A 16,001-nucleotide genomic window follows, 5' to 3' on the forward strand; every position below is an offset into this window, starting at 1 on the left:
GCCAACCTCCTCTGATTCTGTTTTTCCATTCTCGACGTTTTCTTTTTTAAGCTTTCTGTCCAGCTGTTCTGTTTCTTACGCTTTTGGAAATTAGAAAGACATTATTAATTTTAGGGTAGGCTGATACTGGAAATTCCTTCACTACAACTCTGTTTTATGCAGTGATGCTTGGTTGTTTTATTGGATTGAGGAACAGTTAGATTGTTAAACATGTTGGATGTAGGCTAGATAACACTAATGTAACGTCTTGAAAATGAAAAAAAAATGTTCACGTGAAAATGTGGATGCCTCTAACTCTTTCTGTTTTGCTGTAGTGTGCGCTCTGAGCTTGCCTCGGAGGAGAAACAGCCCCATGGGTGTGGCATTGACTAGGTCAGCACAGTGGACTGCTGCTGGGTATGAGACTGGAACCCTGGAGATCACTCCTCTGAATGAGTCAATACTGAATGAAATTACCAAGTTTGTGGAATCTTTTTCCTATAAATATCCCCAAGAGGCAAAATTTGTTTTTGTAGAACCACTTGAGTGGAAAACATATTTGGAACCCTCAGCATTTGATTCAGGTTATGTTGTCAGGTAAGCCACATTAATTGCTTCTAGAATTCAGCACAACCTTAGATTTTCATTGACTGGGTGTGGAGTTGGAGCTAATTAATAATCTTCTAAACCTGTTGCCAAGTGGAGATACACAGGATACATAAGGGTACTTTGGGTGGAAACATGGGATTTACTGATTTTTAACTTAAATGCCATTCCTTTTTGATGGAGAATGCATTTTCCAGATCTCAGCATTCTCTTTTCTGCTTGCCTTTCCACGTGTCTCTAGGACTGGCTGTGATGCCTGGTTTAACCAAAGCCTTACAGAATTTAACCATCTCATTCTCTAGACTAACAAGAGGAGGGTGGAGAATTCTCCTCAATCTATGAGAGGATAAAACCTGGTGCTTCATGCATGTTACACACGTGCTCTAAATTGATCTCCATCCAAAGTCGTTAAGGGAAAAACTTCTTAGTAAAGAGTTTCAAATATGAGATTTATAAAGACCCTGTCAGTAGTTCAAAGAGTGAAGTATCAGTTCATCTCTTTTGAACATATGCATATGTGAACATATGTGTGTGTACACACATACAAGCATGCATATGGATATATATACTACGCATGGTTAGACATACATGTATGTATGCTGTATTTGAGTAATAAGCAAGCACAGGTCTATTTACTTGAGGTGCACCCTCAGGGAATTACATAGCTTGCTTTTTCCCTTTGTTGTTTCTGTCCCTTTTTGATGTTGCATTTTCTCTCTTAAAGGCTGATCTCATGCAGAGCAGTTTCCTAGCTCACCGACGCTTCCTACAGACAACGTTCCTCTTTCCATTTGGGATTGTTTGTTCAATAAAGTCAAGATTTCATTTTAACAGTTGCAAATCCACTCCTGAACTGCACTAAAGAGCTCTTTAGTGACGGGCCTCCTCCCTTTTCTGAACTTCTGATTTTTAATATCTGCCAAGTGTCATTCACTATCTTCGCCAGAGCTAGTCATTTGCAGATGACGCCCATTTCGTGGTTGCTTCCACCTAAGTTCAACCTCTTGAACTTAGGTGGAAGTTTTTTCCTCTAAGCTTTCAAAAGATGGACTCAGCTGTAAAACCAATTAGAAACACATTAACTACTTTGTCAAAAGATGGTTTTACAGCAAATAACAGAAAAAAATGTCATCCTCTCTTGGCCTCTGCGTTCCTTCCATGTGCCAAGTCCCAACATGACCACATCTGTGTCCTTAGCTGGTGGGGATGCAGCACACTCCTCAATATTGTTGCTGGTTTTCTTTTGAACAAATTATTTGACTTAATTTCCATATGTAGCCTCTGCCTGCAGATTTTTCTGTATGCTGTCCCGTCCTGAGGGAGATATGTGGGCATTTTGATGTCAGGTGTGTCTTGAAACGGCAGCCCCTTGACGATATTACTTCTGTCGAATTTATTATGAAACTTTCCCCTTTTGCTGCCTATCATTTTTGTTTCTGACCTTTACTAAAAATGTCTTTGATGTGGGAAGGGATGAGACAGGTCCAATGGTATCACTTACTGGGAACTAAACCATGCTTATGTGGCTCTGATGAAAACCACATGGGTACTGACTGCCTTCAGAGAGACAAAATTCACAGATAAGATTTTGCTAATAATAGAAAATACTAAATACTTCATGTGTCTAGGTCTTACACACTACCTCTTGATTTACATGCCAAGCTAAGGAATGCCAGTCAACTTATAGTCACTCTTCCATTACTGTGACAAAATGTCTGAGGCATCAACTTGAAAGAAGGAAGAGGTTTGTTTTGGCTCATGGGTTTCTGATGCTTGCTTTCCGGTCCCATTGTTTTGGAACTATGGTAACGTAGCAGAAGTGTGTGACAGAAGAAACGTAACTCACCTAATAGTATCTCGAAAACAAAGAAAGAGTCTTAAGATACAAAGTCCTAGTACTCCCTTCCAGGGCATACTTCCGGGCATTTTCCTTCTCCTTCTTGTAGTTATGATAAAAATGCCTTCACAATTGAGGGAAAGAGAGTGTTTCTGGCTCACAGTTGCAGGTTACAGTCCATCACAGCAGAGAGTTAGCTTGGCAGGAGGGAGGTATTCACATGACACCCACAGCCAGGAAGCAGAGAGGGGTACGTACACTCCTGCTGCTGCTCAGCTTCTGTCAGAGGTAATTTTTGTCAATTTGACACAAACATAGATACATTGTGGAAGAAAGAATCTCAAGAGAGGAAATTACCTCCATAGGATGTACTTCTGGCCATATCTGTGTGTGTGTGTGTGGTGGGGGGGGGGCGGTTTCTTAATTGTAGTTGATGTAGGGTGCACACACATGAGTGCCATCTCTAGGTAAGGGGTTTTGGGCTGAATAAGAAGGGTACCTGATCACTCTGGAGAGCTGAGTCAGTAGCAGTGTTACCGAACTGTTTCTGCCTCAGGTCTGACCTCTAGGTTGCTGTTTGGAGCACCCGCCTTGGCTTTCCTTGAAAACGGACTGTAACCTGAGGTCTAGAGGGGCCAAGGCTGCATTTCAAGGTAGATGATGAACTGGCAATGTGTGAGACCTTCTCATGCAATGTGCATTTGAAGGCATACTAATGTCAAAGAGAAAAACCTGATGTTTGGTACCACGTAAGGCCCTGAGAGGCCAATGTTACAGGTGAAATCCTAGGTGTAGGAGAGTCCCCGGGATTGAAGGGATTGGCATCATAAGGAGCCTCCCACGGAGGTGTAATCCTTGCTTCTCTGCTGAATTATAAACTTCAGCTAGAGAGCAATGGGAGACGGCCCTTCTGTTTCCCAGGAGCCACCTAGAGTTTCACTACCCCCAGTTCAATGGCTTTGTGTTTTTGGCTCTCTGTCAGCCTAGAGCTCAGCCGTATGCGCTTCTGTTTAAAATTGATTGACTATCCCTTTACCTGAGTCACCCTTACTAAGAACTGTCCTAAAAACTGTTTCAGGAGCTTATTGTGTAGATAAAACAGTTTCCACATAGATGCCCTGGCCAACTCGACAAGCATTGCATGCACCCAGTGATCCCACAGATTCAGCATCTTCTAGATGCAGATACTGTTGGAGGCACAGGGGATGGAGCCTGTGTCTATGGGTACCAGGCAGAACCACACTGACAGAGATTCTGTGCTAGCTATTGTTGCTGCCACAAAGGACCAGAAAAATCAATCGCTTAATAAAACACAAAGTTTAGCGTAGTTCTGGAAGGCAGAGTCTAAAATAAATCTGCAGGGTGAAAAAAAGTCGAAGCATGGTAGGGCTCATTCATTGTAGAGACTTTGAGAATTTGTTCTCTCCTTTCCCAACTCCTGGAAGCTTCTTCCTTGGCTTGTGGCCATACAGATCAGTCAGCCCAGCAGTCTTTGCCTCCCTGATCCTGTGAGGACCCTTATGATTTGTTTGTATCAGAGAGTACAGAGGCAGAGTGTTCTCCCCATCAGAATCCTTGTTTGTCCATCTTCTTAACCATCCATTTAACTCCGCCCCCCACCCCCTTTATTCTGAGAGTATTTTGGAAGGCTATTATTCTGTTTTCTATAGTCTCTCTGCTTGTTTTTATTTTAATGACATAGTACTGTAGTTTGGATAAAAGGCTCCCAAAGGCTCCTGAGAGAAAGCCTTGGTCACGAGGGTGGTGCAGTTGGGAGGTGGAAGAATCTTTAAGAGTTGGGCCTCCTGAGAGATGTTCGGCCATTGGCGGTGCTGTGTAGACGGGGATGATGTCAGGACTCAGTCCCTCTTCCTTGCTCTCCACTCTTTCCTGGACTGCTCATGAGCCACTGTGTGCTTCCACCCTCATGTGCTGCCTGGCTACGGGCCCAAAGCAGCAGGACCAAATCATTGTGGACCTGAGCCTTAACAGCTGTGAGCTCAGACCAACCTTTCCTGCTTTGTGCAGATAAACTCAGGTATTTTGTTACAGCATCCCAAATTGACTAACACAGTGCCAGAAGCAAATAATCTGGATCTGTTGGATTTGTTCTTTATGGCTAATAATCAGGAGAGTTCCATATGTGTTTCCCCACATTGCAGCTTTTAATAGATTATTGGGTCTTCACATGCAAGCAGCTCTCTCAGGGATATCATGATATAATAAAATAACATAAGCAATAGCTAATTTAAAGACCAGATATTTAATTTATGTTGTGATAGAAATTTATATCAATGTCACTCTCATGAAACTCTTAAAATACTTATAACCTTAAAAAAAACCCAACCAAACAAAATCAAACACTAAAAATAGATAAAAACGCTAAATTAAAAAACCCAGGAGATCTAATCATTTCTGATCAAGGAAAGGCCAGTTAGAAAATTTGGTTATGATGTTAAGAGCAAAACTGACTTAGGATGTTTAGAGTGTAGAGATAATCCACAGAAGGTTCTAGTTTGCCTTTCTGTTCATAAACACAAAGTAGATGAGAAAATCACTAATTACTAACCACTAAGCACTGTGGGGTAATATAGAGTGCGTTGGATACCCAGTGTGACTGCCCCAGGCTTTTCAAAAGACACCAGAAACAAGGAGACCCTAGAGAAACAAATCTGAAACTGTGACTAAATGAGTTCAAAGTGAATTCTAGGACTTGTGGGGATCATGTCCTGGGAGGCCTGCTGCTCTGGCTGCTGGGAGCTTGGGAGCTGAGTCAAAGCATGAGAGGGAGGGGGGAGGGGCAGCTTTCAGTCAGAGCCATTTCTAGTTCCTAGGGTCTCCAGGATAGTCTGTCAGTCTAAATATCTTCTTGATAATGTCTCCTGAGGTGAAGATAACTTCAGCTTTCATCTCCCCCCATTTTGTAGTGCAACAACAGCTGCATCAGAAGAAGTTGATAAAGATGGACAGCCCCTGCTGCTTCTCTCTGTACCTTATATTAAAGTCAGGAGCTTTGGGCAACTGTCACAGTTGTTATCCGTTGCCACAGACAGCAAGCTGCAGGAGGCACAGGCCTGTATTGAAGGTGATACGCACTCTCCACTTGTGATGTGAACTTTTAGACACACAGTCTTGGGGGAGGGGAATGTTTTAAGTACATTCACTTGAAAAAAGTCCTACCATGTAAGAGCATGATAAAACATTGTATGTACTACTTCATGAGAGTTGTTCACGTTCCTGGCTGAACTGTTAGTATCCAGTTTATTTCAAATGGAACGTCTGGTGTGTCACTGGTAGGCGTCTAGGTTTCTCATTTAAGCATATGGCTTCTGGAAGTGCCCTGTAGTCTGTAAGGTCATGCTTGAAGACAGGCTACAGGGAACAGCATCTGAAGCTATTTCATCTTAGCATACAGCCCTGTGCATGGCAGCCTGTTTCCTCAAGAGGGGTTTGAACTTTGTTTTTGAGGAGACAGCTCTTCTTGTTTTTCTTCCTCATTAGATCTGTTTGTGACATCACAGGCTTCTGTGAATAATTATGTTCATTCAGCTCCATGGGAAGGTTTCCCTTATACTGAGGAGACATACTGATCTCATTATTACTCATTCATAACTGTCTAATGTGAAAAATAGTGCAATTGGTCTCCTACACTTGTGTTATGCACATTTACCATCAGGGGAAAAAAAGTCTAATTACGGGTAACAATGGATCCTATGTCTTTTGTGGGCTTAGAATAGGTGACCAGCAGGTTTCAGGAATATGGTAACCGAGTTCTGCTTACTTCGATGTGAGGTTAGAGGGTACACCTTAAAATGTTGAAAATGTTAGGACTGGACAGATGGCTCAATAGATAAGAGCACCTGTGCAAGCATTAGGACTTGAGGTCAAATCCCAAAACTGACATAAAATGCTGGACATAGGTTTGTGTGTGTGTGTGTGTGTGTGTGTGTGTGTGTGTGTGTGTAAGGCAAGCACTGTGGGTGTGGAGACAGACAAAGGGTCTCGAGCTCACTGGCTGCCAGCCTAGGTCTAGGTTCAGTGCAGATTCATATCAATAAGGAGAATGCTAGAACTGGGTCCTGGCATCCTTCTCTGAACTCTGCACACATGAGTGTGCAACCCATACATTACAACTCATATACATATCCTTCACTACATTAAACTCACTGTGATGCAGACAGCTGACATAATACAAAGACATGCACGAAGAAGTTTAAGACAGCCCTTATACAATGATCTCGCATAAGGAGGGGGGAATTCAAACAGGCATGTCCAAAGGAAACTGAATGAGAGGAACCAAATTAAGGAGAATTTAGTGGGATTTCTTCATTTTTGTCTTTTTTGCACTGCATAATCTTGATTATTTATGTTGCTATTTTGTCAGCAAACAGAGACCCCGTAGTGAAAATCTTGGGTCCGGATTATGGTGAGATGAAAGAAGACTCCACTAGCTTGACTCTTCTTGATACGATCATCAAAGACAAAGAGACGTATATTAAAAGGAAAGTCGCCATCCTGCTGAAGCAGCTGGACCTGCACCTGCTCAACCACTCCCTAAAGCACATTTCACTGTGAGTGCCAGTGAAGCGGCTCAGATGCAGCCACGAAGGTGCTCTCAGCATCTTACAGAGAAATACAAGAAAGAGCATCATCGTCACTGTTACTGAGTTAACGGTTCAGTTCACAGGAACAGAACGTCCGCTCTACTGGATTTATTTATCCAAGTTCTAATAGCAATTTTAGTTATTCTCGGTAGGACTTTCAAGTGGGGTTTTCTCCAGGTCAGAAGGCATTGAGCACACGTGGCTCTTTTCAAGACTCTTTAATTATACATATCAAGTGATTGCACAAATAGAAGTAGAGTTTGTGCAGTACAAATGGTGCTCATATTTCTAGTATTTTCTATGGTGTGGTACTACTATTATGAGATGAACACTTGGGGGCAGGCAACATGGTTCCGCAGGGAGAGATGACTGCTGCCAAGCTTGATGACTTAGGTTCTATCCCATGGTAGAGGGAGAGACACAAATCGACCTTACCATATGAACTCTGGCCCCCACACAGATACACTGAATAAAGAAGTAATTTTAAAAAGAAATTACCATTTATGTTATAGTAGTTATGAATTTCTTTTCCATTTGCTTTTAAATTTTATTCTTTTCAATCTTTCAGATGTGTATGTATTTTATACTTAGGATATCCACTCTCTTAGCTCCATTTTGAGACACCCCTCTCCCTCCCCCTCCCACTGGTCCTCTAGTCCTTTTGTCTCTGTGGATTTAAATGAGCTTCAGCATTAATTACAAATAGGCAGGTCCCCCTGACATGATGCATTTCTGTTTCAGAGAGATCAGTTTGAATCCAGGGACTTTTAAGAAAGATATTGAGTTGCTCAAACGTTTCTCAGGAAAAGGGGAACAGACAGTGCTGGAGTCGATTGAATACACTTCAGGTTCGTGTCTTTTTAGACTCATTTGCCATCATTTACATCTGTGTTCAAAACGCTTTTCCATAGTTGCATTCCAGTTGCGTATTCAAGATAATGAACTTTCTTATTCCCATAATATCTATTTTATTGAAGCTCATACACTTTCATCTCACTAAGCTAAACTCCTCTTACTTATGGTTTCATGACTGGTTTTAGATTATGAATTTTCAAATGGGTGTCGTGCCCCACCGTGGAGACAGATTCAAGGGGAAATTTGTTACGTGCTGGTGAAGCCACACGACGTGGAAACTCTGTGCCTTACCTGCAGCACCGAAGGGGTATTTCTAAATGGTGTAAGTACTTTTTAAAAGAGTGTCAAAAAACCCAGACGTCTGGGGTTCTGTGCTAAGTGTGTGAAGAGAGGCAAGTGTCATGGGTTGTGCTCTGAGGATTGTAGAGCAAGGAGCATTGCTCTGCGAGGCTGAAGCCCCATCTTTCTCTATGCACCTCCTGGGAAAATCCCAAACCATCTTAATCAGCTTTGGTGGATGTCACTGCAGGGCGTGGAGCCAGTTTTTGAAGAAACAGGTTTAGAAGGAACCCTTTTTACTTCTCCAAACTAAAATCCCTTTGTAAGAATCAGTTCCCAGATTAGCTCCACACAGATTTACAGTAGCAAAAGACAAAAGGCAATTTTGGAAGTTAAGAACTGTGGCTTCCACCTCGAGAGTTTGGGGCAAGGGAGATGAGGAGGCTCTTCAATGTGGAAGCTAGGAGCTAGAACCGCTGCAAGCTGGGCTCTGGGCAGCTGGGGTGGGGGCCCGTCTAGGCTGTTCTGAGTCCTGCAAAGCTCAGATAGTCTTAATAAAGCAAGTCTCAGCCTGGGGGAGTGAATACATTCCAGTTTATGCTGGTGCCTCAAGAGGTAGAAGACCAGGGACCTGGGCCTATGGAGGTGATCAGTCATTCACTAAGGAGGAACGGACCATTGGAACCAACCATACACATGGGAAACATGGGAGTGAAAAACCTATTAATGAAGAGACCTAGTGGGGTGGTGGGCCTATTAGGAGGAAGGGCATTTTTCTTGTCTGAACCTAACCCAACCTACCAAAACAGAAGTTGAATTTAGATTCTAAGGATCCCAAAGGAGGTTTGGATGGATGGCTCTGAGCTAAGAGACAATCAGCAGCCAGACTGGGAGTACACAGCCTCTGAGAGCCTCAGGTTAGCACATGTGAACTTTGCTCTCTTTCTGAGTCATTGAAGTAGCCAGGAGGACCTCTGCTGCCTCCCCAGAGACATGTCGTCTTTGGAACCTTCAGTGTGAACTTGGGACACACACAGAGGCTCCATGTCCCAACGGAGAACCCCGCTGTCACAGGAGGTGGTTTCACGAGGTCTTGCACCTTGCTTGTGTTGGTTTTAAGATCCTGGTACCACATTTAGGACAGCCTTCTGGAATCTGCTGGCACCTTTGAGTGCTCCTTTCTTTTTTTTCCTCATGAGCATTGACTTGACTTATTTCTGCATAGAGAAAGCAGGCTATAATTCTGGTTATTGATATTTTTGATATTTTAGAAAAGTAAAACTTCTAGTTATGATTCCAGATTTTGCTACTTTGTGGGTTCTTCTTTTTCCTACCCTTTATCGCCCTGGTTTCACCTCCTAACACTAGATGGAAAGGAGAGAAACGAGAATAGAGAGAAAGGAATTATGAAATCCTTGAATTGTAGGAGTTGACTCTGATTCTTCCTCCTAGCTCCATGTTCCCAGAAATAAGACTCACACTCAAAAAATATTTACAAATACTTATATGCCTCTAGCTAGGCTCTTCTCTGACTACATCATAGCTTAAAATAACCCATTTATTTTAATCAAAGGTGGTCTCAACTCACAAGGAACCTGTCTTTGTCTTCCAAGTATTGGGATCAAAGGCATGTGTTTATTTATTTAGTATTATATACTCTTGAAAACATTTATACCGATTTTTATCTTCCTTCCTACTTTGGAGATTACTCTCTATGCAGATTTATTTATCCTTTTTCTTTCTTACTTTAAAATCCTTTTCTGCATTCAGCTTTCTTTAAACTCCATTCTGTTTTGTGCATGAGTACTCTTCAGTTTGTTGGACTTGCTCTGAGGCCTCAGCCTGGGCTACGCATCATGCACTGGGCTGAGTTTTCCTGTGGGACCCCCACGTCTAAGGAGACTAGTTGGCTAATCAGAGTGTCATTGACACCCTAGCAAGTCTCCAATCCATGCCATTTTTCATTAGACCATTGTCTTTCAGTGTGTCTAATTGGATAGCATATCATATCTAGACCTCAATGGACATTAACCCTTTGTCTTTATACACTTAAAACTGTATCATATTATCTCTATGACATGCGTGTTTATTTAACTTATTTATCTTCTCTGAACAAAGTGATTCATGTTATGTACTGATAATTAGCATTCAATGGTCAAAAAGCATAACAATATTATTGTTTTATTCTCTTGTCCAGAGGTCTCTGGATTCCCTAGTTCAATGCTTTTCTTCTTCTGGAAAGATGAAAACAAACAACTCTGTCCAGCCCTAATGCTTACATGGAATAACAGAATAGATCTTCCTTAGGGCAAATCCCTTTTGTCAACAGAAAAAGCATTATCTTTCAAATTGAAATTATAAATATACCTTATATGGATAAATATATATTCCCCATTCTCTTTATATAAATTTAAGATTGATGTGTATTTTTTTTTAATTACTAAGAACATTACTACTTACTATTAAGCAAAACCCTACATAGTACCTTTAAGGAAAAAATGTATGATTTTGAATTTTTAGATTGTCATTCGTAAGTGGCTGAATTTATCAGCAGAGGGTCTCACCCTAACTTTATGGTTCATTGGAATTGCCAGGCCGTTCTGCAGTCCTGGCTCTGAACAGTCAGGGCTTTTGTCTGCCAACAATCTCAAGACCATGTGTCCTGCCATGCTTGGTTAGGCCAGGGCCTCTGGCTTCTGCCCACTCCGTGAAGGTAGCGGGCCCGTGGCAGGGTGGGGCTGGAGCCTTTACATTTCTTCCCAACCCTCTACCTGGAGCTCCTGCCCCTCTCCTGCAGGGCTGCTCGGTGCCTCTGTGATCTGGTTGCTGCTTGAGCACAGCTTTAGGCCATTAGTGATGTGGCTATGAACTGGGCTGTTCAGGCCACAGCAGGCTGGCGTGTATCCCAGGCCTCCACTCTCTCTAGAAGCAGGGGCCTTCTTTTTAGAACTTGTAAAGTGATGCTTTAGTTTCTTTTTTCTCTTCTTTTCTTTCTTTCTTTCTTTCTTTCTTTCTTTCTTTCTTTCTTTCTTTCTTTCTTTCTTTCTTTCTTTCTTTCTTTCCTTCCTTATTTCTTTCTTTCTTTCTTTTTTTCTTTTTTAAAATTACTTCTTTTCTTAAAAAAGACAGAGCTTTAAAGTTGTTTTGTTTGAGGGGAGAATTGGTGCCTCTATCCGGAAAGTTATCTCGGGTTAGTTTGGGCACCATATGTAGAGGTTAGGCCTGGTTCTTCCTCCTTGCCCCATATGCTCCTAGAAATAAGACTCAGTCTCAAAATATATTCCCAAATACCTAGGCCATATAACTAGGCTCTACTTTTATTAGATTGTAACTTAGCCCATTTATTTTAATCTACATCATGCCACCTACATGGCTTGTTACCTATGCTTGGGTAACAAGTGTCCTTTGTTATCACATCTTCCTGGGCAAATCTCCCATACCAATCTCCAGAGGCTTGCACTATATCAGAATCCTTTTGTTTAGCAGATGTCCCACTTTCATTTATTTATTTATTTATTTGTATTTTTTTATGTCCCACTTTCTATTCTACCTTTTCCTAAAGGCCATATGTTTTTTAATTGACAGGTTATATATCCATACAATGCACAAGATATTCTCTCTACACTGAACCTAATTTTATTTTTGGTTTCTTCTTTGACCATAGCTACTAACTACAACCAACCTCCCTAAATTACCAGCAACCATGCACCACACCCTTCCCGGCCCTAGCATTTATATACCCTCTGAAAAGTTCCCAGGATTCCAAATGTCACACAAAGAAATGATCTAGCTGCCTCTGCTACAGCACAAGACAAACCCAGTCAGCTGCGACAGATAGTCTGAAGGAGCCTCACATCCCCGCCCTTGGGATTAAAACAAAAACACCTTCTTATAATATTTTTGTGTTTTTAAAAGAAACTAAAACTCAAGCTGTCGCTCCATAGTTAGAATAAGATAAGGAATAATTTCTTTGACCTTATAGAGAGGATCGAGCAGCCTTTGTTTCAATCAAAGATTATACTGGGAAACATTAAATATTCATCTCAGGTTTAAAAGGAAGACTCAAAAACTGAGAACCAGAAAACCTTTTAATTTTCAAATATTAATGACAGTATAGTTGTGTGTTTCTGACGCAGTACAGAAGAAAAAGAAATGAACTAAAGGCAGAATGTAGGAGGAAGAGGGCACGAGAGGGGACAAGAGACAGACAGTTCTCTAGAGATGGTAGCCCTAGAAACTGAACTCACAGCAATCTGCGACAGGCTTTTCTCCAGTGAAATTCCAAACCTCGGGTCTTTTGTGACTTCATCAATTAAGGTTCTTGGAGTCATTTGGTATTTTCATAGTAGAGGAGAGCCAGGACTTGACTGACTAGAGAGCAAAGCTCTACCTGTATAAAAGAGGTACGCAAATGGGGAAGGGATGGATGGATGGATGATGAAATTAAATCAAGGGGGAGGGTCTTACCTATATACATCATAAACAGAGACTTCCACATTGAGAGTTTGTAGGAAGTAGGGGTTATTGAGTAGGGTGGAAATGAGAGTGGTTAAAACACATTCATATTATACAACATTGTCAAAATTAATTTAAAAACCCAACCAACATATGTGTACAGGCTATGACATACTGTTTTGGGCCCTCTGTTGACTGTTCCATTAATCATACCATCAAACCTTTCCTCCCAAAGGGAAAAACAGAAGAGGAGGGGGAGATTAACTATGAGAGGAAAGGTGAAATTTACAAGGACCTTGTGACATGTTTAAAGGACAAATCACCAAGATTTTCAGAGAATATGTCTAAGCATGTAAGTTCTGATCATTATTTTGTATTGAGTGATTATAACTTTTTATAGCCTTTCCTTCTTTCCATGATTCTAAACTCAAATTCTACACCTGCTAAGCCGTAAAGTCACATTTTTCCTTCTACCTCTTGTGAATTCTAACATACATTGTTATATTAATTTACCTGTTCTAGATGTTTTGCATCAGTAGACTCATAGTATCCTCTTAATATTTGTGCCTATGTGAGAGAAATCACATCATGGGGTTTACTTGGCTTATTTCACTTAGCATGTTGTCTCAGGTTTATCTATCATGTTTAGATTTAATTTTTTGTTTGTTTGTTTTTCGAGACAGGGTTTCTCTGTGTAGCCATGACTGTCCTGGAACTCACTCTGTAGACCAGGCTGGCCTCGAACTCAGAAATCTGCCTGCCTCTGCCTCCCAAGTGCTAGGATTAAAGGCGTGCGCCACCACTGCCCAGCTAGATTAAATTCTTTTCATGGCTTCATTTGCTTTCATTGACATGCATGCTATACTGTTCTTGTTTCATTTCCTATCACTTTGCTAAAATATCCCTAACAAAAGCAACTTAGGGGAGAAAGAGCTTATTTTAGCTCACAGTTCCATGTGACAGTCTATCACTGCAGGGAAAACAGCAGTACTTGAAATAGACAGTCATGTGTACAGTTAAGAGCAGAGACATGCTTTTAGGGCTTATCTGGCTTTCTCCACTCTCACACAGTTCAGGATACCCTGCTTAGGGAATGGTGCCTCCCACACTGCAGCTCTTTCCACATCCATTAATGGAATCAAGATAATCTCCCACAAACAAGCCAACTGGCCATCCCGATCTAAACAGTCTCTCACGTGGACGCTTCCGAGGTGACTTTAGATTGTAGGAGAGTTGACAATTAAAACCAGCCAGTTCACACAAATCATGATGTATTAAATTGGCCTTTTGTTCACCCATGAACACTAGTCTACAAGAATCCATTTGAGTTTGTACTATGTACTAGTTTGGGTGGACACCTGGAAGTGGACTTTGAGGTTACATGGTAATTATATGTCATTCTTGGAGGGGACACCAGACTTTTCCAAAGTAGCTATAGCATTTTAGATTCCTCTCCAACATGTATGTTATGTTGTCTGAAGGAATCTTAGTGAATTACTCATAGGCTTCTGAGATCTAGCCTGTTTTTTGTTTATCTCATTCTACTACATCCTGTGTGGCATTCTGAACTCATTTGTTTCTCAAATATTGTACATATCTTTAAAATTTAAGCTTTCTTGTGAAATTATTTTAATCAAGTAACTTGGTTCTTTGACAATTTCCCGCATGTATGGAGAGTATTTTGTTTACTTCCTCTCGACTGCCTTTTATCTTCCCCTCGCCTCTGTTATACACTATCACCCTTTGCCAAAGTACACTTCCCTTTCTCATTTTTACATTTTTGTTTTGTTTTGTGGCCTACTGACTTTAACTTTCCACATAGCCACGAACTTGTGGAAACTGTCCACTGGAGCCTGGTGTGCTCACTGCTAGGACAGCTGAAGACAACAACTGCCCTTCTGCCTCCTCAGGTTCCAGGAACTCTGAGAGGAGGGTGTTGATAGACATCTCGTTTAGAGCTGTGTGTTCCAATCTCTCTCTCTCTCTCTCTCTCTCTCTCTCTCTCTCTCTCTCTCTCTCTCTCTCTCATGTCTGGCTGTGGGTTTCTGATTTTGTTCTCATCTGCTGCAAGAGGAAGGCTCTGATAATGCAGAATCAGATACCAATCTATGAATATAGCAGAATATCCTTAGGAGTAACTTTATTGTTACCTTTGTTTAGACTAGTAGTATTTGGTTTTACACTAGGTCTTTGAACTACTTAGTGTCTGGTTCTTAATCACTCAAGCAGTGACAGGTATATATTTCATCTCATTGAAATGATGTCAAATTGCACACTTGTTGGTCACTCTCACAAGGTTTGTGCCACCATTACTCTCACATTTTTTGCAAGCAGGACAGATAAAAGGTTTATAGATTGGTTAGTGTTTAGGTTTTTCTTTAGGTAGCATGTAGAGTAACTTTATATGTCAAAGACACTATAACATGGGAGTGAAGGCTTTAGGTAGCTCAATCTCGTTGTGTTCAATAAGTTGTGAAGGTATTGTCCTTAGTAATTGGGCCTTGTTCTCAGCTTATGGAGAGAAACCAATTGTCTTGAAAACAGTCTTGGTTGTTTGGGGGATTTTCATGTGTCTCTTGACCATTTACTCAATTAGATGAAACTCACTTCTGGTACTTGAAGCTTTGCTTAGTAACAAGAGATGGCCAGTTCCATCTCCTTCATTATTTGCACACTTCATTAGGACTTCATGTATTATAGGAAGTTTCCACTGCCCTAGGTTTTCATTATACCTCTCAAATGACCTTTAGTTCTAGCTGTCTCACCCTTCATTCCTTCCCTCAATCTCATCTCCCCTGCCCCTTCCTACCTGATCATCCTGTTCTTGTCCCTCCCACTCCTTTACACCCATAAAATCTATTCCATCCCCCCTTCCAAGGAGATCTGTATATCCCACCTAATCCCTTCCTTTATGCCTGGGTATATGAATTGTAGCTTGGTTATCATTTATTTTATAGCTAATATTCAGATATTAGTGAATAAGACCATATTTATCATTCTGGGCCCAAATTATCTTACTCAGAATGATTTCTAATAGTTCTATCCATTTTCTTGAAAATTCCATATCATTTTTAAAGAGCTGAGTAATACCCCATTGTGCAAATATACTATGCTTTCTTTGTCCATTTATCAAAACAGGGGAATCTATGTTGTTTCCAATATCTGGCTATTAAGAGCAGCATGGGACTTGGTTGAACAAGTGTCTGTGTGGTAGGATGAAGAGTCCTTTGAATGTATGCCCAAGAGCGGGATAGTTGAAGAACTGCCACACTAATTTCCATAGTGCTATTCAAATTTGTAGCCCCATCAGTAATAGATAAGTGTTTCCTTTTCTCAACACCTCACATTGTTTTATTGATCTTAGTTGTTATAAGATGAAATTTTAA

The 16,001-nt window shown here is 41.1% G+C and overlaps 1 protein-coding gene across 1 annotated transcript in view; it reads left to right on the top strand.

Moving 5' to 3' along the window:
* The first annotated feature begins 352 nt into the window (after window positions 1-352).
* Window positions 353-16,001, top strand: part of Odad2 (outer dynein arm docking complex subunit 2) — a 181,148-nt gene continuing 165,499 nt past the window's right edge. The window contains exons 1-6 of the mRNA XM_052157531.1: window positions 353-576; window positions 5,350-5,507; window positions 6,807-6,993; window positions 7,768-7,874; window positions 8,067-8,203; window positions 12,851-12,967. Of these exons, the coding sequence (XP_052013491.1) occupies window positions 353-576; window positions 5,350-5,507; window positions 6,807-6,993; window positions 7,768-7,874; window positions 8,067-8,203; window positions 12,851-12,967 (930 nt within the window). The remainder of the gene's footprint in view (window positions 577-5,349; window positions 5,508-6,806; window positions 6,994-7,767; window positions 7,875-8,066; window positions 8,204-12,850; window positions 12,968-16,001) is intronic.

This window comes from Apodemus sylvaticus, chromosome 14 (assembly GCF_947179515.1).
Source record: "Apodemus sylvaticus chromosome 14, mApoSyl1.1, whole genome shotgun sequence".
Taxonomy (NCBI): domain Eukaryota; kingdom Metazoa; phylum Chordata; class Mammalia; order Rodentia; family Muridae; genus Apodemus; species Apodemus sylvaticus.